Genomic DNA, 19,221 nt, shown 5'->3' with positions numbered 1-19,221 from the left:
AACATATCATAACACAATTTAACCATACAATAAATAATAACATACATTACAACCCAAAATTCAGAAAAAGCAATAAAAACTAGGGCAGGCCACATGAACACTAAGTTAAAACTCGGTGAGAAAGACATATGAATAAAACCACGGGGAGCAGGGACATAAATTAATCGATTGATTTGTATGTTCAGTGTACTTATGCTCATTATTTTATTACGTTTTGTTGTTGTATGGTGTTAAGTTGTTATATGGTTTCCTTGCTCGGTTGGAAACTGCTCTGAGTCCCCTGAGGAGATAGGGCGGTATATAAATAAAGATTATTATTTTTTTATTATGACACAGCAAACAAGATAGACATGCTGGATTTCGTATCACAAAACCACAAGTCGAACACTTCTCAAGTGTCTAGGACTGTGTGATGTATTTTCGGATGACGCGTGCAGATCCCAGTAGGGTGGCCTTTTGCAGTTGGCAGATCGTAATTTTGTCAATGTCTATTGTTTCCAAATGCCGGCTGAGATCTTTTGGCATGTCACCCAGTGTGCCGATCACCACCGGGACCACCTGCATTGGTTTCTGCCAGAGTCTTTGTAGTTCAATCTTGAGGTCCTGATAGCGGCTGAGTTTTTCCTGTTGTTTTTCGTCAATGCGACTGTCACCTGGGATGGCGACATCAATGATCCAAACCTTTTTCTTTTCCACAACTGTGATGTCTGGTGTGTTGTGTTCCAGGACTTTGTCAGTCTGGATTCGGAAGTCCCACAGTATCTTTACTTGCTCATTTTCCAAGACTTTTGCCGGTTTGTGATCCCACCAGTTCTTTGCTGCTGGGAGGTGGTACTTGAGGCATAAGTTCCAATGAATCATTTGGGCCACATAGTTGTGCTTCTGTTTGTAGTCTGTCTGTGCGATTTTCTTACAGCAGCTGAGGAGATGATCAATGCTTTCGTCGGTTTCCTTGCACTGTCTGCATTTTGGGTCATCAGCTGATTTTTCGATCTTGGCCTGAATTGCCTTTGTTCTGATGTCTTGCTCCTGGGCTGCAAGGATCAGGCCTTCTGTCTCCTTCTTCAGGGTCCCATTCGTGAGCCAGAGCCAGGTCTTCTCCTTATCAGCTTTTCCTTCAATTTTGTCAAGGAACTTTCCATGCAATTCTTTGTTGTGCCAGCTGTCAGCTCTAGTTTGTAGTGCGGTTTTCTTGTACTGGTTTTTTGTCTGCTGTGCTTTGAGGAGTTTCTGATTTTTGACTTCAATCAAAGCAGGTTCTTCACTTTGCTTTACATATTCTGCCAGGGCATGTTCTTCTATATGCTGTGTGATGTATGTTGTTATTATTATTATTATTATTGTATGACACAGCAAACAAGATAGATATGCTGGATTTCGTATCACAAAATCACAAGTCGAACACTTCCCAAGTGTCTAGGACTGTGTGATGTATATAATAATAATAATAATAATAATAATAATAATAATATACATCACACAGCATATAGATCTCGTTTGCTGTGTCATACTATGTTGTGTCAACAACAACAACAACAACAACAACAACAACAATAATATATCCCAGAATGAATCTTTGGGAGACTTCCACAAAAAGCTTTACATCCCACCCAGAAAGTGGAAGAGTTTTCAGGTAAAACTAGAATAATTCAGAAAAATAGGCTTTGCCTTGAAGGGCAATAATTCTTATTTCAAGCCACTCACAGACATGGAGAACATTAATTTCTAAGCCAAGTTATCTCTTGTTCCGACAGTCCTTCCCTCTTACCATCAACAAATAGACCGTATTTCCCACGTCTGTCCCATTTTCGTTCATTGTTCTGGAATTTCTTCTTCTTCCAGCCATTCCCATCTGCATTTATTCATTATCAGTCTTCTGTTTATCTTTTGCTGGAAAAGAACTATTTTGGGCAGATGGTCCATTCATCCAAAGGTACATCCTGTTCTTTTTGGCAAATCTTTTTTTCTGGCTTATCTTTGGGACTTTCCCCCCAAATGTTCCCTTGCATCGCCCATTGAAAGAGACAAGAGTTATTGGTTCAATGTTAGCTCATTCCTTACCATTTTCCCACACTAACTAGATTTGGGTATAATTAAATGCAGGCATCCTTATCTGATGTTTCGATCCATAAATGTTGAAATCAGGAGACGAACTGGTCTTGCTTCTCATTGTCTTGTGGCAATTCAAGAATTATGCAATGACAAGCAAGACCCGTTCGTCTCCTGATTTCAACATTTATGGATCAAAACTTGGATAACGTTTCAGTTTCTCGTACCCAAAATATTTGGAACCAGGTGTGTTTTGGATTTCAGATTACTGTATATACTCGAGTATGAGCCTAGTTTTTCAGCCCTTTTTTTAAGACCGAAAAAGCCCCCCTCGGCTTATACTCGGGTGAGGGTCCTGGAGGGCTTATATTTGGGTCAGCTTATACTCAAGAATATATGGTACATTTATTATTTTTCTCTATTATTATTGGTATTATTACATGTATTATTTTTCTCGATTGTTGCTACTATTACATTTATTTTACTCTAGTTTTTATTATTAATACATTTATTATTTCACTCTGATCTTATTATTATTATTGACACAATGACGTTGTATGACACAGCAAACAAGATAGATATGCTGGATTTCGTCTTATTATTATTATTATTATTATTATTATTACTAGCTTTGCCCGGCCACGCGTTGCTGCGGCTTATGGGAATCCTTTGTTGGCCAGGTGGAATGGCAGTGAATAGCCTTGCAGTCTCAAAGCCTGGCCGTTTTCTGGAGTAGCTGGAGCTTTTTGTTGTATGAACGTAGAGGCATGGATGAGGGGTTGTGCTGCCAAGTTTAGTGTTTCTGGGATGTGTAGTTTTGTTGTTTTGTCCTAGGCCGAAATTTCATTACCCTTTTATATATATAGACTAGCTGTTCTCGGCCACGTGTTGCTGTGGTGAATTCTGGTGTTATGGGAAATAAAATATTGAGAAATTGGTGGCAGTTAAGGTAAAGGGTAAAGGTTTTCTCCTGACATGAAGTCCAGTTGTGTCCGACTGCACACTGAAGTGGATTACATGGCAGTGTGGAGTCAAGATAATCCAGTGCAAAGCAGATAATATAAGATTATAAATGGGTTATATAGCTGTGTGGAAGGGCCTTGAGTCTACACTGCCATATAATCAGATAATCTGTAGTTTATATGCAGTGTGGAAGAGGCCTAACTGAGGCCTAACTTTGCCTGTCCCCTGGGCTGGGTGGGTTGCTAGGAGAAAAAGAAGAAAATTTTATAGGCAGTGTGGAAGAGGCCTAAGTGAGGCCTAACTCTGCCTGTCCGCAATTGGATAAAAACAATTATTCCTCTCCCTCTAATTAGGACTTTATATTTCTTTTCTTTTTGTTGTATGAACGTAGAGGCGTGGATGAGGGGTTGTGCTGCCAAGTTTAGTGTTTCTGGGATGTGTAGTTTTGTTGTTTTGTCCTAGGCCGAAATTTCATTACCCTTTTATATATATAGATTGCATTTATTATTTTACTCTATTTATTATTATATGTATTATTTTCCTGTATTTATTATTATTATTACATGTATTATTTTATTATTATTAAAAGGATACATAAGCACATTTACATTGAAGAAGATGAGAACCATGATTTGATCAGAGTTGGACAGTCTTATCTTAAATTTGAGCTTTATGTAAATATTCAAAAACATTTAACCTACTGATGCCTCAATTAATGTAATTTTATTGGTATCTATTTTTATTTCTGAAATTTATCACCCTGGAGTCAATGTTTTCCCAGTTTTTTTGTGGTAAAATTAGGTGCCTCAGCTTATATTTGGGTTGGCTTATACTCGAGTATATATGATAATAAAGATGGAATAAAATAAAAATGATGATGGTGTTGTTCTTAAGCCTAGCCAGCCTAGCCATTGGAAGGGATTCCTTCTTCCTCATTCATTCATCCTTCCTTGGTTCCTCTTTGCAGGTGGACGACCTGTTCTTGGAGGACTTCAATGCCCGGGCCGACCAGCTCTTCCTGGAGTTCGACTACGAGCCCATGGCCGCCGCCAGCCTGGCCAGAGTCCACCGCGCTCGCCTCCACGACGGGACCCCCGTCGCCGTCAAGGTGGGACCCCAAAGGCCCTCCAGTCCAGCCCCTTTCTTCTAGATAGTCAGGGCGACACCACCCGATCCCTCCCGACAGATGGCCATCACGCTTCTGCTCAGAAGCCTCTCTTTTGTCAGAGTATTTGCAGCGCAGCAGTAGTTGGATGGAATCAGTGGAACGCAGAACAAAGAGACATCAGAGACGATGGTAAAACTATATACAAAGTTTTACTGTAAGCAGTAATAATCAAGACAAACAAAGGACTTGACTCTCACTCTAGGCAGACAGCACTCGACTCAGAACAGAACTGAACTGATGCAATCAGTAATGCACAAACACTTGTGTATGGACACTCCCCAGTTCCAACCACACATCAAGGTCATCACAGCTTCTTAGCAATTGACTCTTTCCAGACTACGTTACACTCTGGATGATGCAATCAGTATGCAATACAGGCAAGACACAAATTTCATTTAAACACTACCAATACACAAATCCCACATTAACATCTTTCTCTCCATCTTGCAGGTGCAGTACATCGACCTCCGGGACCGCTTTGACGGCGACATCCGCACCTTGGAGCTCCTGCTGCAGATCGTAGAACTTATGCACCCCAGTTTCGGGTTCAGCTGGGTCCTGAAGGTAATAATAATAATAATCCGAAAATACATCACACAGTGCTAGACACTTGGGAAGTGTTCGACTTGTGATTTTGTGATACGAAATCCAGCATATCTGTCTTGTTTGTTGTGTCATACAATAAAATAATAATAATAATAATAATAATAGTGCCAGGGAGGTCTGGGATTAAGTTCTTGCTTCCCAGAGTCAATGAGTGCATTTACTCAGAATAATAGTAATAATAGTAATAGTAGTGGTGGTGGTGGTGATGATGATGATGATGATGATGATGATGATAATAATAATAATGGTGCCAGGGAGGTCTGGGATTCAGTTCTTGCTTCCCAAAGTCAATGAGTGCATTCACTCAGAATAATAGTAGTAGTAGTAGTAGTAGTAGTAATAATAATAATAGTAGTAGTAGTGATTATGATGATGATGATGACAATAATAATAATAATAATAATAATAATAATAATAATAATAATAGAGCCAGGGAGGTCTGGGATTCAGTTCTTGCTACCCAGAGTCAATGAGTGCCTTCACTCAGAATAATAATAATAATAATAATAATAATAATAATAATAATAATAAATAATAATAATAATAATGGCAGGAAGGTCTGGGATTCAGTTCTTGTTTCCCAGAGTCAATGAGTGCATTCACTCAGAATAATAATAATAATAATAATAATAATAATAATAATAATGATATGAAATCCAGCATGTCTATCTTGTTTGCTGTGTCATAATAAAATAATAATAATTATAGCAGAAACCCCAGGAGCCATCCAGTTCAACTCCCTTCTGCTTCTCAGGAAAAGCACAGTCAAAGCATCCCCCACAGATAGGCATCCAGTCTTTGTGGTAGTAGTAGTAGTAGTAGTAGTAATAATGATAATCCCCCCCGCAGGAACACAACACACCAGACATCACAGTTGTGGAAAAGAAAAAGGTTTGGATCATTGATGTCGCCATCCCAGGCGACGAAAAACAACACGAAAAACTCAGCTGCTATCAGGACCTCAAGATTGAACTTCAAAGACTCTGGCAGAAACCAGTGTAGGTGGTCCCGGTGGTGATTGGCACACTGGGTGCCATGCCAAAAGATCTCAGCCGGCATTTGGAAACAGTAGACATTGACAAAATTACAATCTGCCAACTGCAAAAGGCCACCCTACTGGGATCTGCGCGCATCATCCAAAAATACATCACACGGTCCTAGACACTTGGGAAGTGCTCGACTTGTGATATGAAATCCAGCATATCTATCTTGTTTGCTGTGTCATAATAAAATAATAATAATAATAATAATAATAATAATAATAATAATAATAATAATAATGGGATCTACACTCATCATCCGAAAATACATCACACTATCCTAAACACTTGAGAAGTGTCGAATTGTGATTTTGTGATACGAAATCCAGCATATAGAATTCGTTCACTGTGTCATACTCTATCTTTGTGTCAATAATAATAATAATAATAATTATAATGGTGCCAGGGAGGTCTGGGATTCAGTTCTTGCTTCCCAGACTCAAAGAGTGCATTCACTCAGAATAATAGTAATAATAATAGTAATAATAATAATGGCAGGAAGGTCTGGGATTCAGTTCTTGCTTCCCAACTCAATGAGTGCATTCTCTCAGATTAATAGTAGTAGTAGTAATAATAATAATAATAGTAATAATAATAATAATAATAATAATGGTGCCAGGAAGGTCTGGGATTCAGTTCTTGCTTCCCAGACTCAGTGGGTGCATCCACACTGCAGAATTGATGCAGTTTGGCACCACTTCGACTCCCATGGAGCAACTCAATACTATACCCAGCTGAGGTCAGATCTGAGGTCAAACTAGGCACACAGACCCAATATGGTCAACTGTGCATACAGGCCTGGTTTCAGGGTGATTGACCTCACATCTGGGAGTTGTAGTTCACCCTTATCCAGAGAGCCCTGGATCCAATCAATGACAGATCTGGACCAAACTTGGCACACAGACCCAACTTGGCCAACTGGGAATACTGGCAGGGTTTGGGCGTGATTGCTCTGGGAATCTGGGAGTTGTAGTTCACCCTTATCCAGACAGCACTGAACCCAGCCAACAATGCATCTGGACCAAAGTTCTGTATTACGTAACCTCTCAAAACAAACAATGCCTTCTTTTCATAACCACCTTCTTCTAAATGTGTCCATCTGTCTGACCATCTTAACCACGGCTTAGTTCGGGGCCAATAAAGAGAGACAGGTGAACATGTGATGATGATGATAGTGTTTTTGTGATATGGAGTGAAATGTGTAATCTTTTGTTGCTGTGAAATGTATGTATTTCATTCTGGCAAGCATTCCAGCAGCCAACAGGTTAATTGTGGCAAGCCCTAATTGATTGCTGGGAGGGCAAATGGCAAGGACTTCCATTTGTGCTACTTGACAGGAAGATACATCACAAGCTGTGGAATGTAGAAGAGGTGCTTCCTGCACAGAGGAGCGGACTTTGTTAGAGAGACGGGACATGCAACATGTGTCCGGATAGCTTTGGAGTTTAGCATTGTAAATAATGTAAATAAAGCTTTCAGTACCGCTGGCTTCAGCAGAGATAAATCAGCGAAGCTGTCGTTCTTTGTCGGTGCCAGTTTCGCCGTTTGCAGAGTGGTCTGAGGAGGTGAGCTGAGGTGGGACTTAGCTCATCCATCAAGTTGGGGGTCGCAGATTCCTGACTCTGCACTTTGATTTCTTACTGCAGACAGCCAGCTTTATTTGCAGGTTCTGCTGGGTTTTAGGAAATTTTATAATTTTTATAATTCTTACGATTTGATTAGTGGGTTTTTATGTGCGTTGTTGTTTTTATTCTTATGTCACTGTGTATATATATATACTTATGTATTATTGCTTATATGCGGCACTTGGAGTGCTGTGAGCTGCCCCAAGTCCCTTCCTGGAGATGGTGGCAGGGTATAAGTAAAGAAGGATGATGATGATGATGATGATGATGATGATGATGATGATGATGATGATTTGGCAGGACCTGAAGGGGACGCTGGCTCAGGAGCTGGACTTTGAGAACGAGGGCCGCAACTCGGAGCGATGCGCTCGCGAACTGTCGCACTTCCCTTTTGTGGTGGTCCCCCGCGTCCATTGGGACAAGAGCAGCAAGGTGGGTCTTCCCGCAAAGCGCTCCCTTTGTCATTCCCTTCTTATTCATGAATGAATTTGAGGGATAGAGCGGGAGCTGGACTGCGCTGTCTGCCCAGGAAACACCATGGATAGGTAGGTAGGTAGATAGACTCCTAGAGTTGGAAGGGACCCTCAAAGGCCATCCAGTCCAACCCCACCCCCTGATAGATGGATGGATGGATGGGTAGATAAGTAGGTAGATGGATAGGTAGGTAGATGGGTGGGTAGGTAGATGGATGGATAGATAAATGGATAGATAGATTGATAGGTAGGTAGGTAGATGGATAGGTAGGTAGGTAGATGGATAGGTAAGGAGGTAAATGGATAGGTAGGTAGATGGATGGATAGATAGATGGGTAGGTAGGTAGATGGATGGATAGATGGATAGATAGATGGATAGGTAAGGAGGTAAATGGATAGTAGGTAGATGGATGGATAGGTAGGTAGGTAGAAGGATAGATAGATGGATAGGTAGGTAGGGAGGTAAATGGATAGATAGATGTGTAGGTAGGTAGATGGATAGGTAGGTTGGTAGATGATAGGTAGGTAGATGGATGGATAGGTAGATGGATAGGTAAGGAGGTGGATGGATGGATAGATGGATGGATAGGTAGGTAGGTAGATGGATAGGTAGGTAGATGAATAGATAGATGGATAGGTAGGGAGGTAAATGGATAGGTAGGTAGATGGATGGATAGGTAGATGGATAGGTAAGGAGGTGGATGGATGGATAGATGGATGGATAGGTAGGTAGGTAGATGGATAGGTAGGTAGATGGATAGGTAGGGAGGTAAATGGATAGGTAGGTAGATGGATGGATAGATAGATAGGTAGATGGATAGGTAGGTAGATAGATGGATAGGTAGGTAGGTAGATATGTAGATATATATTTAAATAGACAAACAGATAGGTAGGTAGGTAGGTATGTAGGTAATATAAATAATAATGAAGATGATGATAATGATGATGATGATGATAATAATACAAACTTTGTTTATATCTCGCCCTATCTCCCAGAGGGGACTCAGGGTAGTCAACAGCAAATATCGGCAAATAGTCAATGCAATAAAAACTAAACCAAGGTAGATAGATAGATAGATAGGTAGATATGTAGGTAGGCAGTCCCCATTGGGGAGATAAAGGTATAAATAAATGGAATAATAATAGGTAGGTAAGTAGGTAGATAATGTAGACAGATAGATGGATAGATAAATAGGCAGGTAAATATGTATATAGATGGATAGATAGGTAGATAGAAATATATATAAATAGGTAGATAGGTAGGTACATAAATAGGTAGGTCAATATATAGACAGATATGTAGATAGAGAAATAGGTAGATAGATATGTAGATAGATAGAGATATGTATATATAGATATGTAGGTAGGTAGACAGATATGAAGATGGAGAGATAGGTAGGTAGGTAAATAGATAAATATGTAGATAGATATTTAGATAAATAGATATGTAGAGAGATAGATATACAGACAGAGAGAGATGTAGATTGATATCGATGTGGAGATAGGTAGGTAGGTAGATATGTAGATAGATAAATAGGTAGATATGTAGATTGATGGATAGATATGTAGCTAGATAGATATGTATATATGTGTGTGTGTGTATATAAATAATTTGTAGATAGATAGCTATGTAGGCTGATAGATAGACTGATTAATTGATAGATATGTCAGTAGATGTGTAGGTAGATTTGTAGGTAGATATGTAGTTATGTAGATATGTAGATAGATATGTGTGTGTGTGTGTGTATAAATACATTTGTAGATAGATATGTAGGCTGATAGACTGATTGATTAATTGATAGATATGTCGGTAGATGTGTAGGTAGATTTGTATGTAGTTATGTAGATATGTAGAAAGATATGTATATATGTGTGTGTGTGTATAAATAAGTTTGTAGATAGATAGATATGTAGGCTGATAGACTGCTTGATTAATTGATAGATATGTCGGTAGATGTGTAGGTAGATTTGTAGGTAGGTAGATATGTAGTTATGTAGATATGTAGATAGATAGATGAAAGAATCCTGAAGTTGAAAGAGACCCCCAAAGGCCATCCAGTCCAACCCCCTTGTGCCAGGCAAGGAGACACCATCCATCCCTCCTGACAGATGCCATCCAGCCTCTGCTTAAAAACCTCCAGTTAGTGTTTAAATGGGAGACCACCAACACATCCCAGGTGTTTTTGGCTCTATGTGGAAGGCAGGAACTGGCCGAACCATCTCTGGGGATTTGCTGTCCAAGAAAATCCTATAAAATTCACAGCCAACAGGTGACTTGAAAGTTCAGACACACATTAATGTAGAGAGGATGGGAAAACAAATGAGATGAACTCAATCTCTTAACACTAGGAAGTCAAAGGTGACTTGGATTTTTCTTTTCTTTCTTTTCTTCCTCCTTTTCTTTTTCTCTTTCTGGTCCTTAGCGTGTCCTGACGGCTGACTTCTACGAAGGCTGCAAGATCAGCGACGTGGAAGGGATCCAGAGCCAAGGCCTGCAGCCCAAGGATGTGAGTGAAGAAAGCATTGTCTACACCGCCACATAATGCAGATTGAAACTGCGTTATATAGTCAGTGTGGACTCATGTTCATTCCTATGTAACAAGATTTGATAAATGTTCTGTTCCTGGTTTGAAAGTGTTATTTCCTGTTTCATTGTGTTGCACTTACTTTGAAAGTAGTTTTTCTACTCCAGAAACTTTGTTTTTGTGGCACAAACTATGTTGAATTGGTTGAGATACTTATTGAAAAACTAAAGCAGTGGTATTTAACATCAAAAAGGTTAAATATTATGAATAAGAATAATAATGAAAAATGCTGGCGAGGGTGCCAGGAAATTGGAACCTACATGCATATGTGGTGGGATTGTAAACACGTAAAAGGTTTTTGGGAATTGGTCATAAGGGAAATAGAAAATATTATGAATATAAAAATTAGAAGGAATCCAGGGGAAATATTACTTTTAATTAAAAAAGAGCATGAGAAAGATAAGAGGGAAAAAAATTAATAGACATGCTATTAACAGCAGCTAGATTACTAATTGCAAAATATTGGAAAGGAGAAATGAAAATACAAATTAATGAATGGTATAAAGAAGTTTGGCGAATGGCACTGAATGACAAGCTAACATCAAATTTAAAAGTAAAGAAGGGATTATGGAAAAAAATTTGGAGAAAATTTCTAGAAAAATTATTGGAAAAAGAAGATGGGAATTTACCTCCAAATGAAAAATTGAACTTTTGGTGGGACTACAGATGGCTCTGGGGAAGGGGAGCACAGGGGTGAATGTAAATAAAAGAGGGGGAAATGTATAGAATCTATATATATAAAAGAGTGATGGCATCACGGCGACCCACAAAACAACAAAACTACAGGCCCCCCAACCTCGAAATTTGACAACACAACCCATCATCCATGCCTCTAGGTTGATACAACAAAAAGAAAAGAAAAATAAAGTCCTAATTAGAGAGAGAGGAATAATTGCTTTTATCCAATTGCTGCCAGTTAGAAGGCTAAGCTCCTCCAACTTGGTCTCCTAGCAACCCAATAAAAATAATAATAAACACTAAAAAAATTAATACAATAAAATACTATAATAACAGAAAATAACTAAAAATAATACAAGAAAATAATAAAATATAATAAATAAAAATATAACTTACAATAAAATTAATAAAAAAATGCAAATAACATCAAATAAAAATTACACAACAATTTTTAACCAATACCACCACCACTTTGCCACAGCAACGCGTGGCCGGGCACAGCTAGTATGTTAATATAATTGTAATTTTCTCAATAATAACAATTAAAAAAATATTATTCTAAAAAAAAGAAAAAAAATTAAAAAGAAAAAAAAGAAAAACTAAAGCAGGATGTCCCTCCCGGAAAAATAAAGTATGTGCAGTTTAATCAGCTTTCCCCATGTTTTTATGAAAGATCCAATTAGGAAATGACATTGATAATCCGGGAACAAAACATTGTGTTATGTAGTGTTACTGATCTCTCTGGAGACATCATGTCTCTCTCCATGCTCACAGGAGAAAAGCAAAAAAAGAGGACTAAAAGGCTTGTCATGCAGTCTGGATACTTTGAATAAAAAGAGGCCTGTGCTTGAGAAGAATGAGTCTAACAAACAGGAGAGAAAAAGAGAGTCAGGCACAGACTTTCCTTGATGAGGACTATAAACTTGAGCAGGATGTGGTTGAGTTCCAGCAGTTTGTTTATGCTTTTTTTTAGGCGGCGGACAAGTTGATTCGAACCTTTGCGGAGCAGATTTTCCTCACGGGTTTCATCCACGCCGACCCCCACCCGGGAAACGGTAGGAAGGGATGGTTGCAAGGGAATGAATGGGCTCTGGGTGGGGGGGTAAAAACAGGAAAGAAGGAGAAAAGGAAGAAGGGAAAGTGGGGAGGAAGGAGAGAAGGAATGTGTAAAGAAGTGGGATTTTTTGTTTACAAGTGCCATGTTTAATTGTGTTTTAAAAGTCACGTTTAATTATGTTTTAAAAGGGGTTAATATTTCAGTTACTCTGCACCATGAGGGATCAAGGGAGACTCAACTGGTCATTTTGAGTCAGTCAGTGTCTGTGGTCAGCGAACCACAGGGAAGTCTGATTCTCAGTGAGAGGATCAGGGTGGCTCAAAGGTTGGCATTTGAGTCAAGTTAAAATAAGTTTGGTGACTTATTTTAAGGTAGTCTGTCTCCTGACTAGGAACAGATACTCTGTGATTGAAGTGGAATTTAAAAGTTTGAAACACCTCATTCTGTTATTGCAATTGTTAAGGAAAGTGTCTCTAAGTGAGAATTGTATCCATTAAGCTTGTGCCTGAATAAACTTGTTGTTCTCTCAAACATCTCACTCTCTGTCATACATACACACATCAAGAATAAACAGGAAGAAGAAAGAAAAATAAAAGTCTCCTCTCTAGGTAGCTAGTGGCTACGTATTCCTATAGTGGTGGCAAGAGTTGACAATCCTCTTAACATCTGATGGCAGCGTTTAAAAAACAAACCTCTTTAATAACTGGTGGCAGTGGATATAAAATATATAATAATTAATTAATAGAAAAATCATCCTTCTCAACAATTGGTATAAGTGGTGAGATTTCAAAAGATTCCCCCCTGCCTAGAAAAAGAACCTCAGTCATTCACAACATCTCCACAAATTCCCCCCTGCCTGAGTTCTCCACAGAAGGGAAGAAGGAAGGAAGAAGGGAAGAGAAGGAAGAAAGTAAGGGTGGAAGGAAGGAAGGAGAGAAGGAAGGAAGGAGAGAAAGAAGAAGGGAAGAAGTAAAGGAAGGACGGAGAGAGGGAAAGCAGGAAGGAAGAAGGGAAAGTGGGAAGTAAGGAGAGAAGAAGGATGGAGAGAAGTGAGAAGGAAGAACGGAAGCAAGAAGAGAGGAAGAGAAGGAAAGGAGCGTAAGAAGGCAGGTGAGAAGGAAGGAGAGAAAGAAGGGAAGAAGTAAAGGAAGGAAGAAGGTAAGGAAGGAAAAGGAGAGAAGAAAGAAGGGAAGGGAAGAGAGAAGGGAAGGAAAGAAAGAAGAAAGGGGAGAAAGAAGAGAGAGGAAAGAGAAGGAAGAAGGGAAGGAATGAAGGACAGGAAAAGAAACGAGGAAAAGAAGCATGGGGAAAGAAAGAAGGAGGGAAGGCAGACAGGCCATCTGGATGATGCCTTTGTCAGGGGTTAATCTGTTAATGTGGGATTTGTGTATTGATAGTGTTTAAATGCAATTTGTGTCTTGGTTTGTATTGTATACTGATTGCATCATCCAGAGTGTACTATAATCTGTAAAGAGTTAATTGCCAAGAAGCTGTGATGACCTTGATGTGTGGCTGGAACTGGGGAGTGTCCAGACACAAGTGTGTGTATGCATTACTGATTACATTAGTTTAGTTCTGTTCTGTCTGCCTAGGGAGAGTCCTGTGTCTATTGTCTGCAAGTCTGTTTGTCTTGTGCAGTAAAACTTGTATATAGTTTACCATCGTCTTGGATGTCTCTTCATTCTGATTCCATCCAACTACTGCTGCGCTGAAAATTACTCTGACATAATCATCGCCACCCTGACTTATTTATGAGTCAGGTCTCTCACCTTCTTCCCATCAGTCAGACCACTTAAGCATCGGCAAAGTGGCACCGACAAACGACACCTCAGTCATAAATTATCTGCTGATCCCAGTGGTACTATATTTTTATTTACAGACTATATACAATACTAAACATCATCACTGTCAGGACTCATGTTCCCCAGCAAAGGCAAAGCATGCCGGTCCTCTCTGTTCACCGAGTCTGTAATCAGTGCTAGCAGGCACCTCCCAACATTCCACAGTCATGAAGAATGTTCCGAATGTTCTGTTGAAACGGAAGTCTTGACCCATTGGCCCTGCAGGCAATCAATCAGGGCTGGCATGTAATTAACTCCTGTGCCGCTGGAAAGCTTGCCGGAACACATAGACACAATCCAACAGCAACAATTGAATTTAACATTTCACACTCTAACACCAAAAAAAAACCACTGACAGCCTTCCCATATGATAAAATGACTAGATGTCTTTCGGGGTTCCCTTTCAAGTATGATGGAATTTGGACTGCCTCGGAGTCCACTAGTGGAGCCTTTTTGCCTGGAGGCCTTTAAATAGAGGCTGGGTAGCCATCTGTTGAGAGGGCTTGAAGGAAGAACACTGAATAACATTGCTATATTTTTTAAATTGGAGGGACCCCTCTCTAGGAATCTCTAGCATCTCCAGCGCGATTTTGTGGTCAACGTAATGCTGGAAGTTGAGTATAGACTTGCAATGGATTGAGTGTATCAAAAAGACACAAGAGTTTGAGCCTGAGCCAAAATGGATAAGAGTGTAGATACGGCCACCCCTTCTGTTTTTGTATTGATCTTAGGTTATATATTGGTTTATATTTAGCAAGAGAAGCTGAGATGCAATTCAGTAGAACAGGAAGGAGATGCATTAGCTTGAAGGAAATTATGTTTTAAATGGTTATTATTATTATTATTATTATTATTATTATTATTATGTCCTTTATTTTGCAGTCCTGGTGCAAAAGGGTCCAGACGGGAAGGCGCAGCTCGTCCTCCTCGATCACGGCCTGTACGAATACCTGAACGAGAGGTAAGAGCAAAGAGGACGCAATATTAAACCAAGAAATAAATCTTCTAAAGCTGGGGTCATATAAGGTCAGCAGCTCCTGACCTTTAGCACTCCAGGTGTTTGTTTGGGACTTTCCTGAACTCCTGACCTTAAGCAGAGACTAGATGTCCTCCGGGGGTCCCTTTCAATTATAATGGAATATAATTATAATGGAGTCTCTATTTGGGGGCCTTTACAGAGAGGCTGGATGGCCATCTTTCAGGAGGGTTTTGATGCTGTCTTCCTTTATGGCAAAATGAGGTTGGACTAGATGTCCTCTGGGGGTCCCTTCCAACTATAAACTGCCTCAGAGTCCAGTGGAGTGTCACTTCTTTATTTTATCACTTTTAAACTTATTTATTATGCAATGTTTCTGACACGAAATAAAAAACCTAACAGGAAAAATAACAAAGTGCTTGAGGGCATCTTCTGGCCTATCCAGGAAGGCTATTGTCTTATGAGATGAACATGGCAGGGCCCCTTAAGAGGGCTGGTCTGGCAATTCCAGACTCCAGAGAAACAAAACATCATATATCAATACAATCATGCAAAAATGACAGAGGATGGGTTTGGCTGTAGACATGCAGATTTCCTTCCGATGCGAGAGGTCCCTTTCATCAAAGGCGCAGGGGTGGTGAATTGCTCTTCCCCCAAGGGGCAAGGGAGATGATTTCTCCTGCCTGAATAGAAGTATTGTGTTGTAATGTCCAGGTAAAGTCCAAAAATATAGGTGAAACTGGGAATTTAATGAGGAAGTTCCTAGCTTAGTTTCTTAAGTCAGTGGGGACCTGGCCCAAGTGAACTATGTCAGTGTGGAGGTCAGGGTGCGAGCTGGGTGGGTTTCTTCAAACACCATCAATCATCTTCTCCAGCACCCTGATGAATTGGTTGCAATCGTCTGCCACACCAATTCCTTTGTTCAATGTCAGACTCAAACACATCAATAGTCTGAAGTCCAAACATTTATTTCAATATCTATAATACATATTTACAAAGCACAGCAAAAGCCATCACTCTTCTACAGCCTCTTGCCTCAGCAAGCACAGCTCAACACACTCAGAGAGATAAGAAAGCACATTCCTCAGTCTGCAGGAAGTTCGACCTCCCAAGCCGGAAATTATGCCTGATAGGTCATAGCAAGCACAACAGGCTGTCAGTCAAAACTAGCCTGCTGTTAACTGTTTCATTGCTGAAACACACACTCTTGCAAAAACAGCAGAAACACTTGGTTTACATTTCAAACACATACAACCATAATCCAACAAACTAGACATCCCAAGGACCCGGGGATGGTTTTCTCATGCAACAGTGCCCTTGTGTTTTTCTTGCAGGGAACGGGAAGCCCTTTGCAAGCTGTGGAGGGCCATCATCCTCCGGGACAACGTCAAGATGGAGCATTACTCGAAACAACTGGGAGTGAAAGGTGGGTGCAATGGATCCTTTAAAAATGTCATAATAAGTCAATGGTTCTGTGCATCTTGATTGGAGAAAGGCTGTGCATATACACATCACGCTGTGTAACAAAATTTGAAAAATGTTCTGTTCCTGGTTCGAAAGTATTATTTCCCGTTTCATTGTGCGGTCCTTACTCTGAAAGTCGTCGTTCTCCTCCAGAAACTTTGTTTTTGTGGCAGAAACTATATTGAATTGGTTGAGATCTTCATTGAAAAAACTATTGCAAAACGTGCTGCAGGATGATGTCCCTCCCGCAAGAACAAAGTTTTGGCAGTTTAATAAACTTTTCCCATGTTTTTATGATAGAACGAATTAGGAAAATATATTTATAATCCAGGAACAAAAATTGTGTGACACGGTGTTACTATCCTGCTATGAATGGGGTATAAATGGGAGGCTAATTATTATTATTAATAATAATATTATTTCTTACCCACCTCTCCTCGTGACTTGGAATAATAATAATAATAATAATAATTTCATTTCTTACCTGCCTCTCCTCGTGACTTGAAATAATAATAATAATAATAATAATAATAATAATAATAATAATAATTTCATTTCTTACCTGCCTCTCCTTGTAGCTTGAAATAATAATAATAATAATAATAATAATAATAATAATAATAATTTCATTTCTTACCCGCCTCTCCTCATGACTTGAAATAATAATAATAATAATAATAATAATAATAATAATAATAATAATTTCATTTCTTACCTTCCTCTCCTCGTGGCTTGAGATGATGATGATGATGATGATAATAATAATCATAATCATCATCATTATCATTTCATTTCTTACCCACCTCTCCTCATGACTTGAAATAATAATAATAATAATAATAATAATAATAATAATAATTTCATTTCTTACCCATCTCCCTTGTGGCTCGAAATGGGTGACAGAATAATTGAAACGCATACACATTATAAAAAACCACAAATACTGTACACATATTAAAATGTATTTCTATAAAAGATACACATTAAAAATATTTTTAAAATGCATATTAAAATACATAAGAACCAGCAATTTCACTTCCTAGACCCTTCAAAGCGGACTGTATTACCCTTATCTCATTTCAACCCAACTATAATTACATAAATAGAATAATAATAGTAATAATATTGATAATTTGAAACGGGTTTGAGTAGTTTTAATTGACTTGTAATTCATTCTATTTTAATATGAAATTTAGTATGCTATTGATATTAAATTACATTTAATTTTAGTGTAGTCGGTGGCTTTGTGTCTTGGTCAAGAGATAAAAGTGCAATATAAACTAATACAAAAATACAGTAGTATATGAATTCCAATATTATTACTATGGTTGTTAATTGCAGCCTGCTTTTACTCTCTAAAAAGGGACTCAGGTATAAAGTAATATAATAATAATAATGCACTTAATTTGCCTTCCCATATTATTGTTGTGATTGTTATTTGTATCCTGCATTCCTTGTAACCAATGCAGTTAAAACCTTAGCGTCACAGAATAAGAGATATGAAACATTAAAATGAAATTACGCATTAACAGAATTAGAAAAATAAGCCCTTAAAGCCCTTAAAACCAATTAAAAACATTCCTAGAGGCTTAGATTTCAGTTCGCTTATGGTCTTCTAATATTATCAAACCCAAACTTTGTCTCTTTCTGTAGTCAAAGGGTGCATCTTCACTGGAGAATGAATGTAGTTTCACACCACTTTAACTGCTGTGTCTCAATGCTATGAAACCATGGGAATTATAGTTTGTGGGGAAGGGTAAAGAGCTTGCAAAGCTACAGATCCCAGGATTATATCATGTTCTGTCTCCCAGGGTTTTGATTTTACAAGTTGCCCATAGTTGTAGGAATAGCACCTGTTTGCATTTCTTCCAGGGCTGTTGCAGATTCTGCAGCAACCTGATAGTTTAGCCATTAGCAGAGTTTGTAGCCAGCTCAGCAAAATCTTTGCTGCTTGCAGCTTGGAAATGTATCTTATTCTGGAGACCGCCCCTTTTCCTGGGGAAAGAAGGCTCCATTTTGAGAAGCCTCTTGCCTTCTAGACTGTAGAATTAACAACTTAGATGTGCTTGTGTGGCCAAGCCAGGCCGACTCTGACAAAGCCATCGTAAGTACTGACCTGCCTTTAAAACCAGTGCCGAGCATAGAGAGGGAAAGACCTGTTCTTTCTAAAAAATAGTAGCTTAGCACTGGGGCAGAGAATATCTCAGGATTTCTCTGCCACTGGAGGAAGTTCTACCTACTTCACCTCAAAAACTAGCTTGGAGCTTAGATAGTTATAGACCTGCTCTTTCTGATAGCTCAGGGCTAGGGTAAAGGGGATCTCATGATCTCTTTGCCTTTGGAGGAAGTTAACCAGCAACTAAAGGGGAAAAGCAAGAAAGAAACATCTGCAAGGTTTTATAAGTTGACTGTTTATATTTGCAACCTTAACTATGTGTGCTAAGTCTGCCATGGACTTTGTGAAAATAAAATTTTGTTTGATTGATCAACTTTGAAGTGCCTTTGGTTACTGGGATTTCCAGGGCTTCTAAGTAAGGCCCCTGCGGTTCACCTGGGCAAAGGAAGAAGCACATCTTAAAGCTTTAAAAGGTGCCTGGGTGTGACGGCATATATCATGTTGAGCAATTGAAGTTAAAGTGGTGTCAAAGTGCAATCGTTCCGCTGTGTAGACGCACCGTATTCTTCTTTTCCCGCCC

The 19,221-nt window shown here is 39.1% G+C and overlaps 1 protein-coding gene across 2 annotated transcripts in view; it reads left to right on the top strand.

The window, feature by feature from the left end:
• Window positions 1–19,221, top strand: part of adck5 (aarF domain containing kinase 5) — a 45,539-nt gene that overhangs the window by 15,521 nt on the left and 10,797 nt on the right. For both annotated transcript variants that reach the window (XM_062979891.1, XM_062979892.1), the window contains 7 exons: window positions 3,980–4,120; window positions 4,631–4,744; window positions 7,752–7,883; window positions 10,348–10,431; window positions 12,161–12,242; window positions 14,968–15,046; window positions 16,396–16,487. In XM_062979891.1, coding sequence (XP_062835961.1) covers window positions 3,980–4,120; window positions 4,631–4,744; window positions 7,752–7,883; window positions 10,348–10,431; window positions 12,161–12,242; window positions 14,968–15,046; window positions 16,396–16,487 — 724 coding nt within the window. The remainder of the gene's footprint in view (window positions 1–3,979; window positions 4,121–4,630; window positions 4,745–7,751; window positions 7,884–10,347; window positions 10,432–12,160; window positions 12,243–14,967; window positions 15,047–16,395; window positions 16,488–19,221) is intronic.

This window comes from Anolis carolinensis, chromosome 4, assembly GCF_035594765.1.
Source record: "Anolis carolinensis isolate JA03-04 chromosome 4, rAnoCar3.1.pri, whole genome shotgun sequence".
In the NCBI taxonomy this organism is placed as follows: Eukaryota; Metazoa; Chordata; class Lepidosauria; order Squamata; family Dactyloidae; genus Anolis; species Anolis carolinensis.
This window is presented reverse-complemented; position numbering and strand designations above follow the sequence as displayed.